The 25,932-nt window shown below is 40.2% G+C and overlaps 1 protein-coding gene across 1 annotated transcript; it reads right to left on the bottom strand.

The window, feature by feature from the left end:
* Window positions 1-6,154: 6,154 nt before the first annotated feature.
* Window positions 6,155-10,428, bottom strand: LOC149266797 (uncharacterized). The gene is made up of 2 exons (XM_089409125.1): window positions 8,955-10,428; window positions 6,155-8,349 (listed from the first exon to the last, which is right to left on the bottom strand). Exons 1-2 carry the CDS (start codon window positions 10,426-10,428, stop codon window positions 6,155-6,157), a joined length of 3,669 nt encoding a protein of 1,222 aa, XP_089265251.1.
* Window positions 10,429-25,932: the final 15,504 nt, after the last annotated feature.

The raw sequence follows: 25,932 nt of genomic DNA, 5'->3' as shown, positions 1-25,932 counted from the left end.
AAAGGTCGACTGGTTCCTTATCAAAGCCTGATAGATTTCTCATTTCAGGCAAAAGCGCTGGCGAACCAAGCGCTTTCCAAGCAATAGAGGAAAGGATACTCACAGATGCCCCCTCATCAATGATAGTGCCAGCCATCACCATTCTGTATATTTGAACGATAATTCGGAATGGTATGCTTGCTGGCAACCGGGGTCTACCTAGTTGGTTCCAGTCGAACGAGACAACTAGGTTGCTTGGTGGTGGGACCGAATAGACGGCCGGATATGACTCTGACGAAGTTCCTTCCTGCGACAAAGGAATGGGCAAATTGCCCCCTTGTTCGTCAGAGTCTGTGTTGATGAAGAGAATTTGGACGGTGTCGTCTTTACTCTCCTCTGTGATGGTATCATTCGAAGATAGAGCCTCTGAAGGCAAAACCGGGTCAACTGCCGCCTCAACCTTTTGACTTTCGTCAGGCATGGATCCAGACGGTTCATCTTCAATGATAGGTGCTTCGGCTGACCACCTGGGCGGGCCAGCCGGGTTCTCAACTAGTGAAGGACTTGGCAGGAGTTTTTGATATCCAGGAGGAAGTTGCGCTCGTAAAATCGGGCGATCTTCCAGAACTCTTTTAGCCTCGTCTAAGAAGGGACAATGGTGGATGGCATGGTCGCCTTCACACAGTTTGCAGGGAAATCTAGCTTTCCCTCTCTGTCCTGTGGCTTCACTTTCACTAGTTGACGGTGAGCAGTCAACATGGCTATCAGAGGTTGACGCTACCGAATTGTGCAAACGGGGAGACCAGTCCCTTAGTATCCGAGGGATGCAGGGACAATCTCTGTGGAAGTGGTCTCCCTTGCATATGACACATGGCGATTTAGGCCTGGTCAGTGCTGTGTGTGGATTTTTGTCAGACGACACTTGTTTGCCCCCAGTCGCTTTTGGCTCCTTCTTCTTCTTCTCTTTCTTCTTCTTTTCCTTCTTCTCCTTAGGAACTTGGTTTTTTGTTTTACCAGTTCCGTCAAGCGAAGAGGAAGGAGGAGAGGAAGAATTAGATGAAGTAGAAGGCTGGTGGGCAACTCTGGTCTGGTCTAACTGTCGACTCGACTGTTCAGGAATAGTGGTGGTTTGAACGACATTGGTTGAAAAGAGCCAGACCGACAGGCCAATTGTCAGTCCTGGAAGCGACAATGTGGCCATATGGGGCGCACCAACATCTCCCCAAGAGGAGAAGGGACTAGGATTTCCACCAAGGGGAATTCCTTGGTTGGTGTGCTCCATTTTTTCAACCTAATGATCAACGCAGGAATAGGGGTGATTGTTCCGGTTAAAATAAATTTTTAACGACGCTTAGACACAACTTGCTTTTTCACTTTTAAAGAGTCGAGAAAAAGCTAAAGATGACTCTAGTCTCCTTCGATGTTTTAACGAGCCCGAATTGACAAATGCTCGGATGGACTTTTTCTGTTATAGAGTCTGAAAAAGGCCAAAAGAAACTACTCTGGAGTTCTAGGCAGAGGGTGTGCCAAACTTTTCGCAAAACCGCAGAATACTTTTTAGGGTACGGGCGGTCGATCTTCCTGAATGCTGTGTTCAGTGCATTGCGATCAGTAGGGCGGCCGACACGGCTTCCTAAGGATAAAGGTTTTATGCCTATAGGGGTCTCCCAATATATACGCGACGGTACGTGGGAGCACAATCCGTACTGGCGCTATCGTCCCTCAGGAGGAATCACCCACCATCCACGAGATCGACAGTCACCAGGCTTTACGACGCCAGAACACGTCTCTAGCCTAGACCTCTGTGTTGTGCGTTATGTTGCAAAGCGTTGTTAAGTTCATTCAATTTATTTTAGGTTGATCTTTTTAGAAGTTTGCCTTTCAAGGTTCACCACGAGATGTATGATACAATTCCTAAATGCAGTCTAAAGATGATAAGCAAGCTTTGTATCTTTTCAACTTTGAAAATCCTAGCTACTAAGGGAAAAGAAAGACACCATCTTTTCTCAAAGAGCAATCAGCACACTCTAATGCACTTTTCCTAAATCAAACATGCAAACTATCAAGATGCAAAATGCACAATGCAGGTGTTTATTTTCCGCTTTCTTAGTATTGATGCCTACAAAAGAAAGCTTTTTGTACAACTTTGAATTTGCTTTTAAATGACAAATACAAACAAGTTTACTTTTCCGAAATCAGAGAGGGTAGAAGAGATTACAACACTTAACGATTTTCGAAATGAACACTTGTTTCGACACTTAAAAGAGACAAACTCAAACCAAAAGCAAAAGTAAATGTATAATCAACTGCAAACAGCCAATGAACTCTCTCCTAAGATCACAATCAACAGATCTGAATCAAGGGCTACAGGATGATTATTTCACTCATGCAAAGGAAAACTGCAAACGATGCCACAAACACATAAAAACATTCACAGTCTTTTTGTACAAAAGGAGGCGGAATTTAAGCAGAGAAAAGGAGTTATCAGACTGGTACCTATGCTGGTTACAGGCTGCAAAAAATCAGAGATCAAAACAAGGCAAAACAGAGCAGAGAACCCCAGCTGCACAAGGCAAAACTGGTTCAGCGCAACCTCAACACAGGGGTTTTTACATTCAGCGCAGGTAGCCTTCACGGGACCTGCGTTGAAATGCAGAACCTCTTCACAGCTGTCGCGCTGATGGAGAAACGAGAGTTTCTCACTGGGTTCTGGGTCACAGATTGCTATTTAATCTACTGTTTCAGGCCAAATAAAGCAACAAGCAAGGTACAATCAAAGGGATGCTTTGAGGGAGTACTAAGATCTATCACAAAGGATCATCAAATCATTTGTGAGTCCATTGTTCAGATCATAGACAAGTCCAGTGATTGGATCAAAGCAGCAACTGTCTACTTTGCATCTGGGAATAGCAGATGCAGTTCGATTGTTGCTGTCGAGTCTATGAAACAAACAATGATAGAAACACAAATAAAATGACTAAACAGATTTCCCCAGTGGAGTCGCCAATTTGTTGTGGGGAAAAATGCCTATGCAGGACGATCCTATCCACCTAAGGTGTGACAGTGCCTTAGCAACAAACAGAGACAGCTATTCTAGTATTCTTCCTTTATGAATTAAGAATGAAGAGAGATGGATGGACTAACCAGTGTCTTCCCTTTGTCCCTCGATCCGATTTCTCTTCTCTTGGAGAGTTCCCAGCTACTTGCCTTCTCGCTTGCCCAGCTTCAAGAGGTTTCTGCAAGATCACAAGAAGAGAACACTACACAAAACATGGATTCATATTCATAACTAGTTCAGGATTAGAAATAAACTAAACATACTAATGCAATCATACATCAAAGATACACCAGTATATAGGAGAAACCAAGATAGCTTTATTGATGAATAACAAGGTTCAGGAAGAGATACAACCCAGAGGGCTCCAATCTAGCATCTCCTTCCCAGCAAATGGAATTCCTATCTTCACCCCCTTCAAAGCATTAAGCGCCCAATGATTCCAATCTCAAACCAACAGCAATTCTTTGCAATAACAAAATTCCAGCCCCCAGATCTCATGGAGGAGAGATCCATATATAGATGTTTGGAGAGAGGATGAGTCAGCTTGAGATCTAACTAGTGTCCTCTCCCTCTGTCAGTTCTTGATTCCACTTGGAGGTTCTTGCTTCCACTTGGAGATTTGGAACCTCTTACTCATCACCAGTCGAATTCCCTGAGGCAAGTGTCATTTTGGAAGCTTCCTGGGTTTTGACACCTTGAGGAATGAACTTGCCACATGTCAACTCTCGCTCAGCGCAGGTAGCCAGTGTTGCCTTTGACATTCAGCACAGGTAGCCAATGTTGGCTTTGACATTCAGCACAAACAGCTAGTGGAGCCACTGAAATGATCCTGAATTGACTTGTTTTTTAGCAGTTTTCTGGTGGAGAACTTCTGTGAATTGCTGTGGTTTGTTAGCCTTGTTCCTCTAGGGGTAGGAACAACATGTTTAGGGACTTTGGATCCCTTAGATTATGGACATTTCATGCTTAATGCTGTAAGGCACAAAAATGTCTATAACAAGGTAAGGTGGCGAGGGCTCCGACCAAGGTAACAGGAGGACAGAGGAGCTGGAAAATCCAAACAGACAATGCAGAAGGTAAGGGTCGAATGGCGATAAGAAGAAGGTCGAGGAACGATGGGAGTGAAGCCAATGGATAACGAAGCAACCAGGAAAAGAAAGGAAAAGGAATAGCGGAAGAAGAAATGGCTGAGGAAATCTTAATTGTCCAGGAAGATTCAGAGGATGACATAGAGATGTTTGATTCAGACCAGGACAGAGGGGAGCAGGCACGAGAGAAGGTTAGGAGGGTAGTAAAGCCCGGGACGAATGACAAGCAGGAGACCAGGGAAGATGACGAATGGAGAGGTCAAGGGCGAGAAGGAGGTCGTGACTTCGGCAGTGCCTCGGGCACGAAGAGTCGGGGAGGTAGAGGAAATTACAGGAATAGAGGAGGCACAGGAGGGAGACGGGGACAACGCGGAAGGGGAAGGGGAAGAGCAGGAGGCTACCGGGAAGAACATGCAACTACATCTGCTAGAAAATCCAGAAGATCTATAGGAAAAAAGATTCAGTTCGCGGAGAGAGCCTATTGTGAGAACACCAACAAGGACATTAGAAGGATAATACAGCAACTGGAAGAGGAAGCAACTCAGGGACAATCAGACTCTGAAATGGAAGACTGGGAATATCTCCTCCCGGATCCAGGAAACACGAGAGGCCGTATGACTCTGTATAAGCAGGCTCTACACGTATACTGGGTAATGAAAAGACTGCTAGCTAAGGCAATGGAGCAAGTAGCTATGGAAACGGCAGAGCTTTCTCAAGGAATTCCAAATCTAAGGAAAGAACTGAAGAACATCCAGATCACTCTGTTTTTTTTTTTTTTTTGACAAGTTCGGTTGCTATGTATTAATCTGAAAAAAGGAGGGAGGCAGGTTGCCATACATGAGATGCTTCTTGAGCATTACTGATCCAAGGAAATACAAAATAGTTCCGTTCCTTGATCTTGATCCTATTGCTTCTAGCTATAAGACAACTTTTACTACTATAGATTCGTACAAACTGAGAACACCAAAACTTACAACTGCAACACATAACTAATCAATTTCTATGTGACTAATCTTTCGCGCTGTAGAATCCTCCGGGTTTTGGTCAGCCTCGTTCTTGGCGCTGGTGGAGGATGAAGCTTCTTTGAATTTTTTCTCCATCATATACCTGAGGACTGTGATTGATTCTTCAGCATGAGCGCATCTGTTGCTAAGGTTGTTGAACTGCTCGTGCAATGAGTGAACTCGATGAAGGAATAAGTTCATCTCGGCCCGGTATTTGTCATGAAGGATTCTGCACTGTTCATCAAGCTTTGCTTCCAGATTCCGGATTTGGTCTGCATGCCTGGCCTCCATACTGCGAACTTGATCTTCCAGAGCCCTTTGCTGGGCGCGCACTTCCTCAAATTCTGCCTGCAAATCGCGGCAGTGGAAACATTGCTCAGGGCGATCCATGGGTTTCGCTTCTCTGATATAAGGATTCTGGTGAATTAGCTCTCTGTTCTTGACTGCTTTCCCCTCTTGGGTGCGGAAACTCCTGTCACTAGTGTTGTTCGCTGAATCCCCAGATGTCTGAAGACCAACGCTTCTTGCAGAAGGGATTGAAGCTGCTTGAGTTAAGACAACTCTAAGGGAGAGAGAGCTATCGCAAAATGCTTCATCAGGATGGCGGATGCTGGGACTCTGTTGGGATATAAATAGCATTTCTGTGCAGTTGAGGCGGGAGCTATCTGATGTGCTGTTTCCAAATTTGGGCCACACAGTCCAGAGCAAGTCTGAATTGGTACCTGTGCTCTGTTTGGCGGGACGATTTCTTTCTGCGTCTCGACAGCTTCCCACACTTTGGGCAGATTTTTCAATCCCCTTTCTGAGCGAAATCCTATCTACCATGCCTTCTCTGTACAGGGAGGGCTGACTGTATACGTGCGAAACATTAGAGTGATTGAAAAAAGTGTGCTGAAACGATTGCTCGATCTGGCTTCTGTTACATTTCCTTGCTTCCTTATCTACAATGTCCTCTGCTCTGCTGATTTGCCTGCAGATGCTGATTCTATTGGTTACGGTGCCCCTTACTTGATCTGGATGCATGATCATGGCAATGAATGGACAGACGGTATGTTGTTGCAGCTGAGGTGGCCTTTGGGGTGATCACACGCCTTGTTGGCATAACTGTCAGCATTTTTGTTGAGGCCACGAAGAATATGGTAGTAGTTGGCCTCGTCCAGCATATCGTGGAGAATTTGATTTCTTCTATTGATTTGCTGCAATAAGGTGTTTGGCGAGGACTGCCTGTGCACCATAAGTCGAATTATTATTGCCGAATCGTCGAAGATAGTCACCTTTTTAATTCCTAGCCTGATCAATTGCGTGAGTCCTTGGAACAGAGCCAAGCCCTCGGCCCTGTTGTTTGATAATTCACCCAGCCCCCATTCAAAATGGAGAATTGACTCACCATTAGCGTTACATATCAGGCCTCCTGCCCCTGCTTTGCCAGGATTCGACTTTGAGGCTCCATCAAAAAACATATGAAATCTGTTGCAGTTACTCAGCCATAGAGCAAATTCTTCTTCTTTGAGTCTCAATTTCCAGACACTACCTGTCTCATTCGGCTTCAAATTCTCTTTTCTCGTTGCCTGGGCACTGATGAGACTTCCATTCCCATAATTGATCAGATTTCTTTCTTCTACGCTATAATGGGAAGCCTCAATCCTGCCTTGTTTGCGAATGGCGATTGCTTCCACCGCTAAACTTTTGGCTTTGTGACAAATAACTCTTAAACTGTGCCCTTTATCTTGAAAAACCATTTTATTTATGGCCAACCATATGCTCCAAACAAGAGTTAAAGGGATTGTGTTCCAGATCCTTTGAGTCAATTTGTCCTTCTTACCTTTCCAAGGGCAAATTTTTTTCCAACTGTATACAGTTTCGACTATAGATTCCTTTGGTTCCCATGCAACCTCCCCTATTGAGGCCATATCTTCCCAGCACTTCTGAGCTACTGGGCATTCTAGGAACAAATGTTGCATTGTTTCTTCAGCTTGACAACAGTTTGGGCACCTGGAAGGTCCCAATATGCCCCTTTTTTTAAGGTTTTCTGTTGTTAATATCTTCCCTTTTAGGAGTAGCCAGAAGAAGAATTTAACTTTAGGAGGGGCTTCCGCCTTCCAAGCCAGTTTCCAATGAGTCCATATGACCTGTGGGAAGTTGCTTTCACACAATTGCTGATACCCTGCTTTGGTTGTGTAAAGAGTGCCCGTAGGGTCCCATTGATAGCTATCTTGTATCCCTTTTTGGACCGGAGCTTTATTATGCAATAGACTCTTTAAAGCTAGGAAGCTTGTTTCCAGATCTCTGGGGTAGTCTGGAAAAGACCAGCCTATCCAAGCTTGTGTTTGATTTCCCCACTGCGTTATTTGTGCTAAATTCCAAATTCCTCTGTTATTGAGCCAACTGATAGCTGGGATTGCCTCTATATTGGACCCTATAGAGCACTGACCAGAAATTCTGTCAGTAGAGATATTGATGCTGCCCCCTCCCCCAGGTATTTTTGAGGTATGTTGTGCCATGTAGGGGATGATTTTCTTGCACAATTTCCAGATATTAGTGTTGTCCCTGTTGGGGATAATGGTGTCCAACAGATGATGCCGAGTGCTGTTCAGATATTTGGCCTCAAGGACTGATTTCCACCATGCTGAGTCCCCTGTTATTAGTCTCCAAACAATTTTAGCCCCGAGGGCTAAATTTAGCAGATTTGGGGATCTTATTCCAAGACCTCCTTTCTCAAGGGGCTGGATGACATTCTTCCAATTTACCAGATTAAACTTTTTTTTCTCCGTCTTTCCTCCTTGCCAGAGGAAGTGTCTGAGAGCTTTCTCCATTTTATGATGGAAGGCCATTGGAGCTTGGATCAGAGAGAAGCAGTAGATGGGCAGAGAGATCAGACCTGATTTTAGGAGTACTAGGCGACCAGCTGGATTTAGCCACATAGATCCCCATTGATGAATCTTCCTTTTGATTTTATCAAGAATTCCATTCCAAGTGTCGATCTTCAGAGGCCCCATACTGACTGGCATCCCAAGATATGTGAAGTGACTCCAATCAAGCTTGTATGAAACTCCAAGAGTGGTTGCAATGCTGTGTATGGTGTGATTCGAGGCATTCGATCCGTAGACACAGCTTTTAACTTGATTAACCTTTCCTCCTGAATAATCCATAAATTGATCTAGAATCTTTTTGAATCGCCTTGCAATGGTGATCGAAGCACCTCCCATCAAGAGAGTGTCGTCTGCAAATTGGGAATGATTGATATTCTTAGTGCCCTACTCAAATTGAATGCCAGTAATGAGACCAATTCTACGGTTGAAGTCCAAGGCTTTGCTAAAGGACTCAGCCATGAGAATAAATAGGTAAGGGGACAGGGGGCAACCTTGCCTGAGACCTCGGGAGGATTGGAAAGCTACACAAGGACGTCCATTTATCAAAGGGGAGATCCAAGGGTTTGAGATGCAAGCTTTGATCATGTTAATGAAGGTGGTATTGAATCCCATTTTGTGTAAAACTACAAACAAAAGGAGTGTCTGACTCTATCGAATGCATTGGCGAGGTCAAGTTTTAGAACAAAGCCTTTCTCCTTTCGACTTATGCTAGAGTGTATAGCTTCTTGCACAAGAAGAATGGAATCAGAGATGTGGCGATTGGACAGGAAGCCTCCTTGGTTTTCTGAGATTAATAATGGGAGGAGAGGCTTGAGCCTAGAAGACAGTATTTTGGTAATAATTTTGTATGCAGAATTGCAAAGAGATATGGGCCGAAATCTTGAGAAGGTAGAGGGCCTGTTTTCTTTTGGGATTAGAGCTAGATAGGTTGAATTGGTGTAGCCCCCCAATTTGCCTTTCCGAAGAGTCCAGCGAATCATCTTTAGAAGATCTTTTTTGATTAGGTGCCAGTATTCTCTGTAGAAGCTTATTGGAAACCCATCGGGACCTGGAGCCTTGTTCGGGTGGAGACTCCAGATTGCTTTTTGAGCCTCATCCTCTTCTATTTCTTGCGTGAGCTTGCTGTTCATTCCTTGAGTGACATCTCTAGTCATGTGTTGGAGAAAACTTGAATAATCCTCCTCGCTCTTGTCCTCAGATAGAAGGTTTTTAAAGTGAACGGTTGCTGCTTCTTTAATGGAATCTTGAGTCTCGTGGCTTTTCCCTTCACTATCTTTGATTATACTCACAGTATTTCTTGCCTTCCTGACTGTTGCTTGCTTGTGGAAGTATGAGGTATTCTTGTCTCCTTCACGCAACCACAGTTGTCGAGATTTTATCCTCCACTTGATCTCCTCATCTCTGGCTGTTTGCCTCAGCTGGGTATACAGTCGAATCTCATCTTCTTTTGCTTGCTGGGTGAGACCAAAAACTTCGATATTTTGCTGGACTATCTCAAGGCTTTTTTTTAGGTCTTTTTTAATGATCTCAGGTTCCTGGTAGCTGATCTTTGCCCAAGATTTGAGGGCCTGCCTAGTTCGCTTCAGCTTGGATTCCCAGATATACGCCGGGGAACCCTCCACGTGATGTGTCCACGCTTGCATCACCGCATCTCTAGCTGCAGGTTCTCGATTCCAGAGGGGAGAATATTTGAAGGGGAGGGGACCAATCTGGCTATGACTGTACAGAGTGAGCGTGATTGGGAAGTGGTCCGAGGCGGAAATGTTGAGAATATCTGTCTGACCGGTAGAGAAGGTGGATAGAAAAGCGATGTTGATGAGAAAACGGTCGAGCCTTTCCATAATATTTCCAGCTCCTAAACGCCTGTTGCTCCATGTGTATCTTCTATTCTTAGGTTTTATGTCTACTAAATCTTTCTCCTGCATAATATGCTCCAGCCTGTTTCTGAAAGGATCTGAGCTAAAGTTTCCTCCTCTTTTCTCATTGGAATGCATAACCAGGTTTAGATCCCCTGCGAGGATGATATTGCTGTCATGATCTTCTTCAATATTTGTATTCAGAGTATTCCAGCAAACTTCTTTTTCCTTGTAATGGTTTGGTGAATAAACATTGTATATTTTAACCTCTGTTCCATTGTCCTTACTTTCCAGTTTAACACTAATCCAGTTCTGATGGATTTTGGTGAAGCTGCAAGTCCATCTGCTATTGTCCCACATTGTTAGTATGCCACCCGAGGCTCCTCTGGCTTCGCTGGCGCAACCACTGTATTGCTTTTGTTGGTTGATGAGTTTGTTGGTTTCAGATTGATCTAGCTTCGTCTCTTGTATGAGAATGATTTCGGGCTTTTCACTTTGAATTAACTCCCTGAGGGCAGCTTTCTTGGTGGGGTGCCCTAGTCCCCTGCTATTCCAGGACAGCAGCTTCATCATGATTTACCAGTGGTATGGAGAGGTGCCCGCCTCTCTTTGCCTTTATTGTTGTTTTCCTTGTCCGAGTGTCCAAGGATGTAGGATTCTATAGGTGTTTGGGATCCCATTGCTATGTCTTTCTGAGCATTTTCTTCTCTATGTTGCTTAGCCGATTTCCTGCCAGGCCCGTGCTTTTTGGGGATGTCACTGGGCGCACCGTGTTCCTTTGATGAACTTCTGGTGATTCTTATGGAGTTGGTATCAGGAGAAGGCTGAGAAGATTGAGGAGGAGAGGGATGGGGTTGCTAATCAGATGAGTTGGGATCCTGTTCGGGATCATCCTCAGACAGAGATGCAAAGGGGTTGGAAGAGGGAGGAATAGAGGGGTCCGAGTGTCGAGGAGGTGAAGAAGGGATAATAGGAGGGTGCTGCTGAGGGGATGAGGGAGGGTGGGGATGAGATGAATGAGGATGAGAGGAATGAAGCTGGGAAGGCCCTGGGGTTTCAGTTTCTGCTTGCTTCACGGATGGATTCATTTTTTTTCGTTTTACCGTTTCCCATTGTCCTTCTTGCTCTGTTGATTCTACAGTTATAAGTTTGGGGCATCTATTAGCAAAATGTCCATATTCGTGACATACCTTGCACTTGAAGGGGATCTGCTCGTAGTCCAGCTGTTGGATATGGCACCAATCATCTACTTTCAACTTGATTGCTTCCGGTAGTCCGCGTCCCAGGTCAACTTCCACACATATTCGCGCACAGGCCTGCATGTTATCCTTTGGTTCACTTCGATCTATGTATTTTCCGACCGCGTTCCCTATTGCTTTGACGGAATCATCTCCCCAGCAGTGAAGAGGGAGATGAGGGAGTCTGACCCAAACAGGAACAACACTTGGAATGTCCAGCTCGGGGTCAAAGTCCGGAGTCCATTTGTTGAGGTAGAGACCTCTGGAATCCATGAAGTAAGGTCCATTTCTAAAGATTAGATCCTTGTCCTCCTTGGTTTCAAAGTGAAAAGTGAAGTATCCTCTGCCACAAAACCTAATGGAGATCTTCCCTTGGACCTTGTCTGCCCAGTTACGCTCCACCCATCTTTGCACCGTTTTGGGTGAAGGCCATAGCCCTGTAAATTGACCGATTAATCCTTTCTCTGCTAATGAGATGGCTGCCATGCGAGGAATAGTCGGAGGCAAGTGTACTTCCTGTAACACATCGAGTTTCTTTACAAACTTGGTTGCTGTAGGTCTTGGTCTTTGCTGAGGGAGCGATTTCACCAGGTTGGAGAAGGCTTGCTGCAGGTCCGGATCCCCTCCAGGCGGATCCGGAGGTTCCATGGGAATGAACGCGGACAGAAACGCAGTCGAAATCAGAGGCTATGGGTCGAGGGCAGGCTCAGGCGCGCGCGCGCGCAGAGCAGCAGCAGCAGCGAAAAATCAATTAAAAATATCCAGATCACTCTGTTAATGCAGGACAAAAAAATGGATAAAATATAGCAGCAGATAAAGGACTACTACCCAGACATCAAGAAAGAAGTGGAGCAGCAGACAGGCATGGCGGCGCAATAATGGAAGATATGTATATATGCTGGTTTCAAGAAATTGTTAGATAGTAGAGTGGCATCTTTAGTTCCTTTTTGAAGTTTAGAATGTAGACACGAAACAATAGAAATCTTTATGATTGTTTAGTATATTTAGCTTGGACAAGAAGAATTAGAACTTTCTATTTTTGGATGGCTATTAAGAATTTAAGGTGGCCAATAAACCCGGTTTCCCCTTGGGGCGGGTTGAGGCCACCACAAGCATGTAGTGGGTTTGATTCACAGTAATAGAAAAAGAAAGGTCCCTCCGCAGTTTACAAAAAAAAAAAAATCTAATTTTTAGAGTTGAAGACACAAAAGGGGTTTTTTTTCTGTAACTATGGTTTTGATCATGGTTGCGGCTCCTTTTCCATCCTTGTGACTCCAACTCTATCAACACCAACCTTCTCTTGAAAAAAAATCTTGCCCCCATTTCTAGCCATGTCGACAGAGCCCATACACAACAAGTATTCAAATATGCATGATCAAAGGCTGACCATTAATCAACATTTGTTGTTCAAGTGATGCAAGAGGTTGTAAAACCACAATTGAAATCAAGGATTTTTGTAGGCCTGCAAATAGAGAATATAGTTACCAAGTGTGAGTTCACTCTCCAACCCTTCACCTACAAAGGGAAGAGAAGCAATCAATCAAATTTTGTGAGGAAGTTAATAAGGGTGGCAAGTTTTGCCCCATATGAGAAGTGAATCATTGAGTTGTTGAAAGAGGGGGAAGATAAACGTGCTTTGAAAGTGGTGAAGAAGAAGCTTGGAAACCACATAAGGGGCATGGCCCCTAGTTTTCACAAACAATAATGGTGGCTAGAGCATGCAAGGGTTCTAGGCCAGGAGGGTTTATTATTTTTCAAAACCTTAATTTTACAAATTAGATTGTTATAGAATCCCCTTTTTCCCTAGGTCGTGGTTTAGGGCTAGCAGGATCAATAATTTCAGAAGGTGCTAGTTTTCTTCCAGATGAGGGTTTGCAGAAACCTGACCTGCTTCGAGATCTAGCAAACTAGGGGAAACATTTTTTTGTTGCAGGTTTCTTCCTACACCCAATATGAGGTTATTACCCCTGATTTGGCGAATTTTATTGTCTTCGTGAGACCAATCTTAGGGGGTTTCTTCTGTCTATAGGTCAAAGCCATAGATCTCATTCACAACCATGTTACAGGATTGGATTAGAATCCCATGTGGAAACATTCAACTCCCACATGGAGGTAGGCAACATCTGAAACCCCTCAACGAGTATGGCATAGCCAAGGATGCCTGGATTTATATAGTATCAATATTAAGAGGCGGAGCCAAAGGTTGGGATGCCTCATCCTCCTCCTAACCCAAATCCTTTAAGGATGTCCCAAAACTAGACTTTTGCTTATGAACCCCAAAGATCTCTTAGGGCCAACATTCATTGTGGATTAGGTAGCAAAAATCCCATCTTTTGAAGTGGATAACTGATCTAGATTCTCTCAACTACTAGAATTAACCAAGATATTTTACTTTTTTGATGTTAACAGAATTGCATGTGAAAGAGTATGAAGAAAGCACACGTTTATACTTGAAAGAAGAGGAAACATAAAGGAAACCATCAAATCAAATAACACACACAACTTGATAACAGGGTTCGTCTAGTGTGGACTATGTCTTTGGGTCCGGTGTCATTTTTGGGCCTCTAGGGAATCTTTCAAATTCCTTGCAGATTTTTGCGTCAAGGTTCCACCTTCATGGTTCTTGTTATGAATAAAATATATATATAAATAATGATGATAAGAAACATTTTTTTGTTGCAGGTTTCTTCCTACACCCAATATGAGGTTATTACCCCTGATTTGGCGAATTTTATTGTCTTCGTGAGACCAATCTTAGGGGGTTTCTTCTGTCTATAGGTCAAAGCCATAGATCTCATTCACAACCATGTTACAGGATTGGATTAGAATCCCATGTGGAAACATTCAACTCCCACATGGAGGTAGGCAACATCTGAAACCCCTCAACGAGTATGGCATAGCCAAGGATGCCTGGATTTATATAGTATCAATATTAAGAGGCGGAGCCAAAGGTTGGGATGCCTCATCCTCCTCCTAACCCAAATCCTTTAAGGATGTCCCAAAACTAGACTTTTGCTTATGAACCCCAAATATCTCTTAGGGCCAACATTCATTGTGGATTAGGTAGCAAAAATCCCATCTTTTGAAGTGGATAACTGATCTAGATTCTCTCAACTACTAGAATTAACCAAGATATTTTACTTTTTTGATGTTAACAGAATTGCATGTGAAAGAGTATGAAGAAAGCACACGTTTATACTTGAAAGAAGAGGAAACATAAAGGAAACCATCAAATCAAATAACACACACAACTTGATAACAGGGTTCGTCTAGTGTGGACTATGTCTTTGCGTCCGGTGTCATTTTTGGGCCTCTAGGGAATCTTTCAAATTCCTTGCAGATTTTTGCGTCAAGGTTCCACCTTCATGGTTCTTGTTATGAATAAAATATATATATAAATAATGATGATAATTTTAATAATGATTACTTAATTAGAAATTAGTACTAAAGAGGCATGTCTAAATGAAACATGATCATCCATGAAGAGGCACGTGCTTGGGTATCTAACAGGCCCTCATTCTCATTTGTAACATCAGTCTTACTCATATATATATATATATATATATATATATATATATATATATCAGTGAAGATCTACATATTCCAAGTCTTCTAGAGTATTTAACTTGAAGAACAAACTTTGTTTGTTCCATTTGGTATAAGAGTTGTTCGATCCTCTGGCCGCAACCGCTACACATAGCTAGTCTGATCCGGTCTTTGGCCCTTGGAATTCGTTAACCTTGTCGTTGTTGAAGCATTTTGCTACACAGTGTGGAGGTTCTCGATTTTGCATATTTCATCCTGAGGCCTTTGGCCATTTAAAAGAAGAAGAAGAAGATATTAAAAAAAAAGTGAATACACTTGTAAAAAGAAAAAAATTCAACAAAAATTTATATATATTTTAAAGAAAAAGAAAAAAAGTGATTAAAAAAGGAAAAGAAAAGAAAGAATATTAAAAAGAAAAATTATAGAAAAAAATATCAAAGCATATGAAAAAACAAATTAAAAAAAATACAGAAAAAAAAGGAGAAAAGTGGACATACCTTGTTAATGCCCGATCACCCGGCACAATAGATGCTGAGCTAGTTCACCGATAGCGCATTCGGCCTGACCCCTCAACATAACACTGTCGTCGCCATCTGACAAAACCATTATTGTCATCTGCAATTAGTTTCCACCACAACGACCACATCCATCCTCGTCATCGTCCGCCTCTCCATTGTCGCATTCTCCAACATGAGTCGCCGCTCCCATTCCTCTCTAGCGCCAGACCAAAGCCCCACTCTGTCGTCGCTACAGTCGAAAAACACATGTCCACTGCTAGCTGCCAACTGCCCCATTGTTCCCTACTCTACCCAACAACCTTTATGCTCCCATTCCTGTCGCAGATTCATTGTCGCCGTCATCCGAGTCCTACCACCACGCTGCTCAATTCCTTGCCGCCACTATTGAATACTATTGTAGGCTCCTTGCTGACGTCCATGCATCCAACCACCATTGTCAGTCAAAGACACAACTTCCGCCTCAGTCTCCGTCCTCCGCACTAATCCATACCCTCCACACAAATTCGTACTCTTGTGCCATTTGCTAGAAGTCGCAACCAATGAAATTTTAAATAATTAAGACTTTAATGGAAGCGAGTGTGAAATTAAAGTTTAGGTTTGCGTAAAAAAAAAAAAAAAAAAAAAAAAGAGCCGAGTAATTAATTAAACAAAAATAGAGAGGGAGAGGGCAAAGCAGCTATTGAATATTTTTTTAATATTAAGTAAAAATTTAATAAAAAAGAAAAAGAAAAAAAGAAGAAGAAGAGAAAGGGTTGAAGAAAAATAAAAGGGGGGGAATTAAGGTTCAAATAAAAATAAATAAAAAGTGACTTTAAAAGAGACATGTTATAATATCTTTCTATCCAATTGGGAAATTCTTTAAAGGTGATATATATTGGATCGAAAGGTACATAAATTTATCTGAGGATATTTTTATAAAAGGGGAGAAAGAACAAGGAGATATCCTTAAGTTGAAGTTAATTAAAAGTCTAAGCGTAAATTAAAATTTATATATAAGATATCATTATTTAAGTTATAAAAATATTATAAAGGAGTACCAAACTTGAAAAAGGGATTATTAAGTATTAACATCGAGTAGATACTTATAAAAAGGTACTTTTATAAGTTCATACTAAAGAAGCAAAATGGAGCTTAATACGGAAATGAAGGTGAGAAGAATCCCATAAGCTAAATATAACTATGCCTCAGTACTATTCAGATTAAAGTGTCTATTGCGGGAAAAGATGTTCCTATCACTATCTCGCCAACCGAAGATAAAAATTACACAAAACTTAAAATTGCAAACTAATTAGTGATTCCCGAGTCAAATATAATCGAAACATTAGACTGTTATAACAACAAAAAATATGAAATAACCAATTTACAATTAAACATTGGAGATTATATATTCATATCATAATTCTCGGTTAAAAACCTATGGAGCGATCAAGGTGACATTATTTTAGATTCACCCTCGATGGAAACCCTAGGTTCCTTCATCCTGAATACGAAGAAGAAGTTTTTAACTTTTTCTTACAAAAATAAAAAAAAACTAATGCTACAAGAAGTTACAATGAAGCCGAATTAGTAATACCAGAAAACATACTAGATATCTCAACAACAAAAAAAAATTCAAGAAGGTAAAAAAGTACTACAAAATATGCAAAGAGAAGTTGACAAGATCACTGCCGAATAAAGAAGAAGAAGTTTCTCGATTTAAAGACCATGGTGAAAAAATACTGACGCAAATTAAGAAACTTAAAAAAGACAATAAGTCGTTAAAAGACAAGTTATAATATTATATTCAAGAGGAAGTATTGAAGACGCCAGTTGTAACAATTCAGGTTGAAGATAAAGGAAGGAATACTTAACCAATCAATAACATAAATCTAGAAGAGGATAAGTCAGTTGAAGGAAACATACACTCACATGTTGCAATTCAGATGATGAAAATAACAAACAAAGATTTTGTACCTAACTCAACAACCGCAGTACCAGAAGAAAATCAAAAAATTGCCACACACCTAATAAGGGAAAGTCAAACCAAAAGAATTCCATATTGACATCTGAATCACGAGAGTAGACAACTCAATCAAGCTACGTATATGTACCATTCATAATAGAAATAGCAATTTGATGTTCTGAAGAATATTGAAGTAAGCTCAATCCAGTCTAGTGATAACAATTCATCACAAGTTTCTAGTAATCGAAAGATTCCACAAAAGATTAATTTAGGATGGTCAGATCCTTTCTTTGTGTGACAATTTTATTTATCGCTCCAAGGATCATATCAACATGTATCAATGAAGATGATAATTCCAAGACGGGAAGACATTTGAAACATAAAAAGAGATTAAGCCTTTTATCAACAAGATTTGAGGACAAAGTTTTTTGAAGAGGAAGACAATGTTACGAATAATATATATATATATATATATATATATATATATATATATATATATATATATATATAATGATGATGATGATGATGATAATTGTAATAATGATTAGTTAATTAGTAATTAGTACTGAAGAGAAATGTCTAAATGAGACATAACCTTCCATGAAGAGGCACCTGCCTAGGTATCTAGGCAGGCCCTCATTCTCATTTGTAACATCATTCTTACTCATATATATATATCGATGGAGATCTACATATTCCAAGTCTTCTGGAGTATTTAACTTGAAGAACGAACTTTGTTCGTTCCAGTTCCACTGCTCAAATCTTTGTTTCTGGAAAAATAACTGCTCAAATCAGAACAATGATTGCACTATCAAATTCCTTGCGAAATTCTAGTTTAGATGAGTATAAACTCGACATAATTATGACACCTTCAAAATTCTGCCCCTGGGAATCCCGAAGATTCCTCATAAAGAATATTCTTTGAATTATTCCCTAAGATATGCTCTAACAATATTCCTAGAATCTTCTTGAGATTCATGCCTTCATTAGCCTACCTATGCGATCATCTCTCATGTATTCTCCATGGTTCCCTTTGAACCATTTGAATGGCATTTTATGGCAAAGTGTGAGGGTAAATAAGATAAAGTATGTGGTTGGCATAGTCATATGAAGTTACTTTTGGTTAAAGAGGTTTTGGGTTCAAAACCCATGGACTCCCAATTTTGCTTTAATATGGTTTTAAAGCCCAATTTTGGTTTTAATATAGTTTTCAAACCATATAATATATGGTAAATGTACATATTGTAACGAATTCCCAAACCATGAGAATAAGAAAAAAATGGAGGTTGCACCATCCCAAGGCCACTTGGGCCTAATTTGAGGTGCCATGTGGCACCATGTGATTGGCCCATATGGCAGAATCTCATTGGTTCGCATCATATGACACTTATGTCACTTACTTGCCATGTGTTAACTCATGGTGCTGCCACATCATCTGCTTGTGGGTCCACCTAGTTTGTTGATTGGGATGCCACATCATCTTTGTGGGTCCCACCAGGCCTATGACCCTTTTTGCCACGTGGCACCCTAGAGATTTCCACATGGCACCCTGGGTTGACTTTAACTTTGAATTTTGCCTAGTTTTACCAAAACTTTTGCATACAAACTCGGATCGAGGTGTCGTTTGCGTCGTTGGAAAGATTTCACTGAGATATACAACTTGGTTTTGGTTTCATAAAATTTTGAAGAAGAAAAAAAAAAGATTTTTGAGGTTTCCTAAAGCCACCTGGATCATTCCTCCCCATTGAGGAGCTTTGGTCCACCAAAAGCATGAACATTATCTACAATCTATTGCACTCCCTCGTCTGTACAAAAAGTGCCCTAATAGGCCACACTTCCTTCTCCTTCACTTTTGTCCTTCAGAGCCATAAGTGATGGATCGACACTTGCATCTTATGCAAACCTGTAGTTCATCTTGTAAAATACATGTTCAATTACATGACCTATCATGACCCAAGCAAACCCCATACTTACTAAGAGTTTATAACACACTCTTTGGTCACATTTACATCATAATCATAGCATAAATAAATACCCCAACTATCACTAAAAAGGCCAAAAGGATCACTGTGTTGCATCCATAAGTGATGGCAAACACTTCAACACTTTTATAATCATTTCACAACATATGATTTACAAAATGTGGCCAGGAAAAGCTATTATCTATAATACCACCATCTCTCACTCAACAAAGTGAATGGGTCATCTTCCTATAGTTGATTCGCTTTTTGAACAACTTCACCGACTCGTTCCTTTGTAGGTGCTTTTTCCTTCTTAAGGCACTGCTTTGGATATAACCTCCAACACGTGGCTCTTTGATGTTCACCTTTGTTGCAATGGTTGCAAAAGTTCTTTTTTTGTCATACTTTCCTGGCCTTCTTCCTTCCTTGATGTGGAGAAGGGTCTTCATTCCTCTTTCTTATTGCCATTGTTTTCCAGCACTTGGAAACAACATGGTTATAGAAGCCACAAAAACTACATGGTTTTCTATGCCATGATTTATGCTCATCATTAACAATCCACTTGTAGTCAAAAGGAACATTAGAATAAGAAGACCTTTTATACCTTGTGTTGTGGAGGTAAATCCCCTCTGCGGACAGAGGCGATCCCCACTAGCCCAAATGGGGTCTAGCAACAATCAAACAACGCTAACACGCAGGTTCCTAATTGCAAATCAAAGACCGATGATGAGGGCCTACCTGGATTCCAACGCTAGTACTTGTAGAAGAGTTGTCACTCCCGTTTCTTTGCTCTGGCCGGTCACAATCCCCACGATCCTCGTGAACGAACACTTGCACATGCAAAGAACGACACAAATACAAGCATAAAATCCAATAGATGCAACTATATATCAGTCAGAAAGGATATAACTCAATCATCATTACAAAGAAAATAAGAGTGGAACCATAATGATAGTCGTCTATTATTGATAAACAACAAAGAAGAATACAACCATAGTTCTGACGTCAAATCCTCCTTTGGCTGGGTGATCAGCAACACATGCCTTGTAAAGCTTGTTGGGAATGGGGAACAAGCCTCTCTCTCCTTGGTCACTTGGATAAGAATCTCCTGACTTAAGATTTAGCCTCATGGGAATGAATAAGGCTCCTTGTAGCATGAACTTGGCAATTCTCAGACTTTGAGACTTAGAATTTGGAACTTGGAGACTCTCACTAGCTTGTCAAAGGCAAAAGGACAAGCTTTTATAGATGGAGGGGAAGGAGTTAGGATCATCCAAAAGATTCATGGGATTGGCTTTATCACTAAGAAGCTTCCATGAGAGGTGGAGAACTACTTCCCTTCTATGGAGATTCGAAGCCAAACTGACCCAACTCAATATAGATTCAGTTCATGAGTGGGTTAGGAAGAACCTTCGTAAGTTTTTTTGTTAAAAACTTTACCCAACTGGGCTGGCGCGAGTGCGACTCTGAGACAGAGCGCCAGCTGGCGCGCCCTCTTTGGAGTATTTCCCCCATTGGCGCGAGTGATACATAGTGGAACTGCGCCAATGGAAAAAGGGCTATTTTTATGGGTATTTTGCAGAAGGTGTCTTCAGGGCATATGAAGTACATACTCAAGGGGATACAATGCAAGTGTTTTCAGGTCATGTCACTTCTCACAAGTCCCGGAATAAGTCCTCCAAGGTGCGGGAGAAAAGGTAACAGGGACGGTGACAAATTACTGTGTAACACCTTGCTTGGTTATCTCTAGTGCAATCCTAGAAGTGAGAGCTTGCCTCAGCTCTTCCTATGCAATGTGCATTGTCATGGGAAGATTGTGTTGTGTTCCCATCATTATCTTTCCTTGATGATTTGGGAAATGGATTGGATTATTTGCCTAAATCACCCCTTGCTTATGCTTTCTTCGAGCATTCTCTTTCAGTGTACCCCAATCCTCTAATGGGTACCTCAAGGCTTCCAACATAAATAACATCATGTGAAAATGAAACTGAAGAACTATCAACATTGTTTACCTTAGTTGTTGATTCTAAATCAAGTGATGATGGCTTCGTTAAGCCTTTGTTGCACTTCTTCTTTTCCAAGGCCTCTTATGCGGCTCGTAATTAAAGCTGTAATCTCTGCTTTTCCTCTTATGCTTCTTGTAGAAGGCTCCTCAATTCAACCTTCTCTGATTGAAGGCTTTCATTGATCTCTTCATTTGAACGATGAGAAGAATATGAAGAAGAAGAATATTCTCCCGAATATGGAGATAGAGCATCATCCTCTTCTCTCTTTTTCTCCTATTCCTCTTTTATTATTTTCTCCTCATAATCTGCATAAGTTATATCTACGATGCTAGCCATTTTGTAGAAGGCCTCATAGAGATCTCAGTGATTCCCCATTTTATTTCTTATTGCATGTTCAATCTTCGGTTATCATTTACACTCGCAATTCACATTAGCAAGAAGATTGCTCTGATACCAAACTTGATCAGGATTCTTTCAACTACCAAAACTAACCGAGATATTTTACTTATGTGATGTTAGCAGAATTGCATGTGAAAGAGTATGAAGAAACCACACATGCATGCTTTAAATAAGAGGAAACATAAAGGCAACCATCAAATCAAAGAACACACACAACTTGATAACGAATTTCGTTCAGTGTGGACTATGTCTCTGAGCCTGGTGTTAAGAGTGGGGAGGTCGCTTCATTAATTGCTGCAAGATGATGATGAATACATGATGTGTTCTTTGTCAATACAAGGAAGAACTCCCTTAACTAGAGTGGCATGTCTCTTCACGAGACATTCTTCTATAAGAGCTCTCACTCATATAAGCTCTCCTTCAACATGAAAAAATATCAAACTCTCACATGAGGTGGCATGCAAGGATGCTCCAACAAAATGGAAAATAAGGATCTCAACATCAAATCAGGTCAACAAAAATCAAAAGAAGACATGGCATCAATGCATCTTATGCCTCCACTTCCAGGGATGGCTTGAAAATGCGCACCTCTACTGAAGAAACATACTGCATGGTTGAATTACTGGAAATATTTGTGAAATCTCACTGTAAACTTGACCCCTTTATGACTCGGTAAATTTGGGTTCCTTAGGAATCTCAAAGATTCCTCAAAGATTCTCTTTTGTGGGATGACTAAAATTCAACTGCTCATATGAAGAAATTGATCACACCATCACGTTCCTTGGGAAAAACTGATAGAAATGAGTATAAAGTTGTCTTGGTTTTGAAACTGTCATTTCCGGGCCTCTAAGGAATATTTCATATTCTATGCAGATTCTTATGTCAAGGTTCCACTGCTGAAATCTCTATTTTTGGAAGAAAAAAAAACTACTCAAATCAGAACAATGATCACACTATCAGATTCCTTGCAAAATTCTAGTTCAGAGGAGTATAAACTTGACATAATTCTGACACCTTCAAAATTCTACCCCTAGGGAATCTCCACGATTCCTAAAAGATTCCTCATAGAGAATATTCTTTGAAATATTCCCTAACATATTCTTTAACAATATTCCTAAAATATTCTTGAGATTCATGTCTTCATTGGCATGCATGTGCCCTCATCTCTCATGTATTCTCCATGGTTCCCTTTGAATCATTTGAATGGCATATTATAACAAAGTGTGAGGGTGACTAAGACAAAGTGTGCTATTGGCATAATGGTTGGCATATTAAGTTACTTGTTGTTTGAGAGGTTTTGGGTTCAAAACCCATGGACTCATAATTTTGATTTAATATGGTTTTAAAGCTCAATTTTGGTTTTAATATAGTTTTCAAACCATATAATATATCGTAAATGTATGTCCATATTGTAACTACTCCCAAACTATGAGAATAAGTTAAAAATGGAGGTTGCACTATCCCAAGGCTACTTGGGCCTAATTTGAGGTTCCATGTGGCACCATGTGGTAAGCTCTCGTTGCTCCACATCATATGCCACTTTTGTCACTTGCTTGCCATGTGTCGAGTCATGGTGCCGCAACATCATTTGCTTGTGGGTCCACCTGGTTTGCTGACTGGGCTGCCACATCATCTTTGTGGGTCCTAGTAGGCTTGTTGACTTTTTTGCCACATTGCAGCCTAGGGTTGCCACATGGCACCGTAGGTTGACTTTAACTTTGACTTTTACCTAGTTTGACCAAAACTTTGACTGGCCATAACTTTTGCATACGAACTCAAATTTCCTGGAGCCACCTGGATCAGTAACCTTGTATCCAACTTCTTGGTTGTTGATTATGAATGACAGGTGATTATTTTCCATTTTAATGGTTTTTGGCCATCAAATGCTCTTAGGGAATGGGTGCACCAGAACTGGTCTCAAAATACAAAGATTGTTTTTTGTTCAAAAGGATTCTTTATTGTGCTCTTCAAAAATTTAGAGGATGAACCAAAGGTTTTTTATTAGGGACCTTGGTTTTGGGGTCACTCTGGTCTCTCATTTCAACCATGGTTTCCTGATTTTAATGCTCTTTCCATGACGACTTTGGTAACTCCAGTCTAGGTAAGGCTTCTTACCCTTCCCATTCATTTGACACAACCAAATATCTTAGTCGATGTGGGAAACTTGCTATTTTTATTCATCAAAATAGACATTGAAAGTCATGTGAAAGGAATTGCTACATTTGTTCACATATGTGTCGAAGTGGACCTCAGTAAAAGTTTTCCCAATAAAATCATTCTCAAGTGGAGGGGTAGGGTTTATTCGCAACCAACGACTATGAAAACACTACTTTCTGTTGGAGGACTTGTTAACAACCCAAACATCTTTAGAATGCCTACCCTTTTTCACAAGGGTCCTATCCCTACCTAAATGCTAAGAAAAAGAGCCATGGATATCAAGATCCAAAGGGAACAAAAGGATCCAAGACTACTTCGACTCACAAGCATGACAACACAGAACAATATGAGACACCTACCACCAAATCAACTCCTTCAAACTCAACTCAACCACATGTAGAGACATCTCAAAGCTCAGTAGAGGAATCCCATCCATCAACTGAAAATGAAAGAGACTCAACCATAATTTTGGCTTTGTCAATGAGTGGGCACAAACGTATCCACAAATCATATCACTCAAATAGTGATAAGGAAACAACAAATATTGCAGAACTTTGATAATGGAACTATCTCAAAGAAACGTCTTCATTATCTCATCTACATTTGTTCTTGATAACTACTCAGAATGGATTGACGTCCACAAGAGAAAAGGAAAAATCTATGAACAATCCTAAGATTTAAGATCACACATGTAGTAAATCATTTGTTGTGTATTTATTTATTTATTTTAAATCAACTTATGAATAAATAAATATATATATATATATATATATATATATATATATATATATTATATATTATTTAAATTATTATAATATATAATTTAATATCTCCTAAATAACTATTATTTATATTTTTTCAATTTAAAATAAAACATTAAATATAAAGTATCATAATTGCAATCAAATGATGGAAATTTGTTGGATACTTGGCTAATTCCATGCCAACATGTACCTAGTTCAAATACCCCTAGATGAAGTGAACTAGTCTTGGCCAACACGTTTATTAGAGATGTCATCCATACTCGTGAGAGGTATCCATCATATTTGCGTACAAGATTTTCCTTTAAAAAACATTATATAAAATTTTAATAACAACCTCACTTATATTTGGAATTTTAATGAGTATGAGTACTATTTCTTCTTTTTATGAATCTCTCATTTACAAATTTCCATATAATAACAACCTCACTTAATGAGTATGAGTACTATTTCTTCTTTTTATGAATCTCTCATTTACAAATTTCCATATTTTGGAAATTTGTTAATGAGAGATTCATAAAAAGAAGAAATAGTACTCATACTCATTAAAATTCCAAATATAAGTGAGGTTGTTATTAAAATTTTATATAATGTTTTTTTGGAAAATCTTGTACGCAAATATGATGGATACTTCTCACGTGTGTCAATGATATCTCTAATAAACGTGTTGGTCAAGACTAGTTCACTTCATCTAGGGGTATTTGAACTAGGTACATGTTGGGATGAAAGTGGCCAAGTATCCAACAACATTGACAACAACTAATTGAGTTAACCCTTTGGGTTATTTTTCAAGATGTTAATTATTAAACTTGATCAATAAATTTTAGGTAGTCATCAAATGATAACACGTGATGATGATTATTATCCACCAAGACTAACTTTGATATGTTGAAACTTTATAAATCTTATGAGTTAACTAATTTGTTTTAACATTTTGTTCCCACGGTCTAACATATTGGAGAGATATTTTACTAGATCTCATTGGTTTTCCACGAGTTAACAATTATGAATATCAATTGTTACAAATATTTTGAAATCAAAACCTAATGTATGCATAGATGGCACATTTTAAGATAAAGTGTTTTTCATTCTCCACTTTATTAATATCACAAAGATTACATGTTCTTTCTTACCATGGTGTTTAAGTTTTGTCCAATGCCTGGTTTCATTATGTGGGTCATAGGAGTTGCTTCTTATTTTGGCAAAGTTATTTTTCTTCGTTAAACTAGCTATAGTGAAAAGATATTATTGATCTTCTAAATTCAAGTCAACGATATATTTATAATACTTTAACTTCTTGTTATGCTCTATTTATTCATTTCTTCATGCACCATGATTTCTTTTTAAATTTAACTATGTTAACTAGTAATTTACTTATTTGTGATGCCATCTCTTAAGTCTCCAATGACTTTTACTTCAATTCATGGCAATGTTAAGAAGCCTCTTATCCTTCATGTTAACTATCTTCTACTTGTATGCTTGGTATCTAATGGTACCTTGCCTTGGTTGGTGAAATCCCAACATGTAAGAGGATGATTTAATATGTGGA

Source organism: Pinus tabuliformis, chromosome 6 (genome assembly GCF_031772625.1).
Source record: "Pinus tabuliformis cultivar Carrire ecotype Pingquan chromosome 6, CPIR1, whole genome shotgun sequence".
Taxonomy (NCBI): domain Eukaryota; kingdom Viridiplantae; phylum Streptophyta; class Pinopsida; order Pinales; family Pinaceae; genus Pinus; species Pinus tabuliformis.
This window is presented reverse-complemented; position numbering and strand designations above follow the sequence as displayed.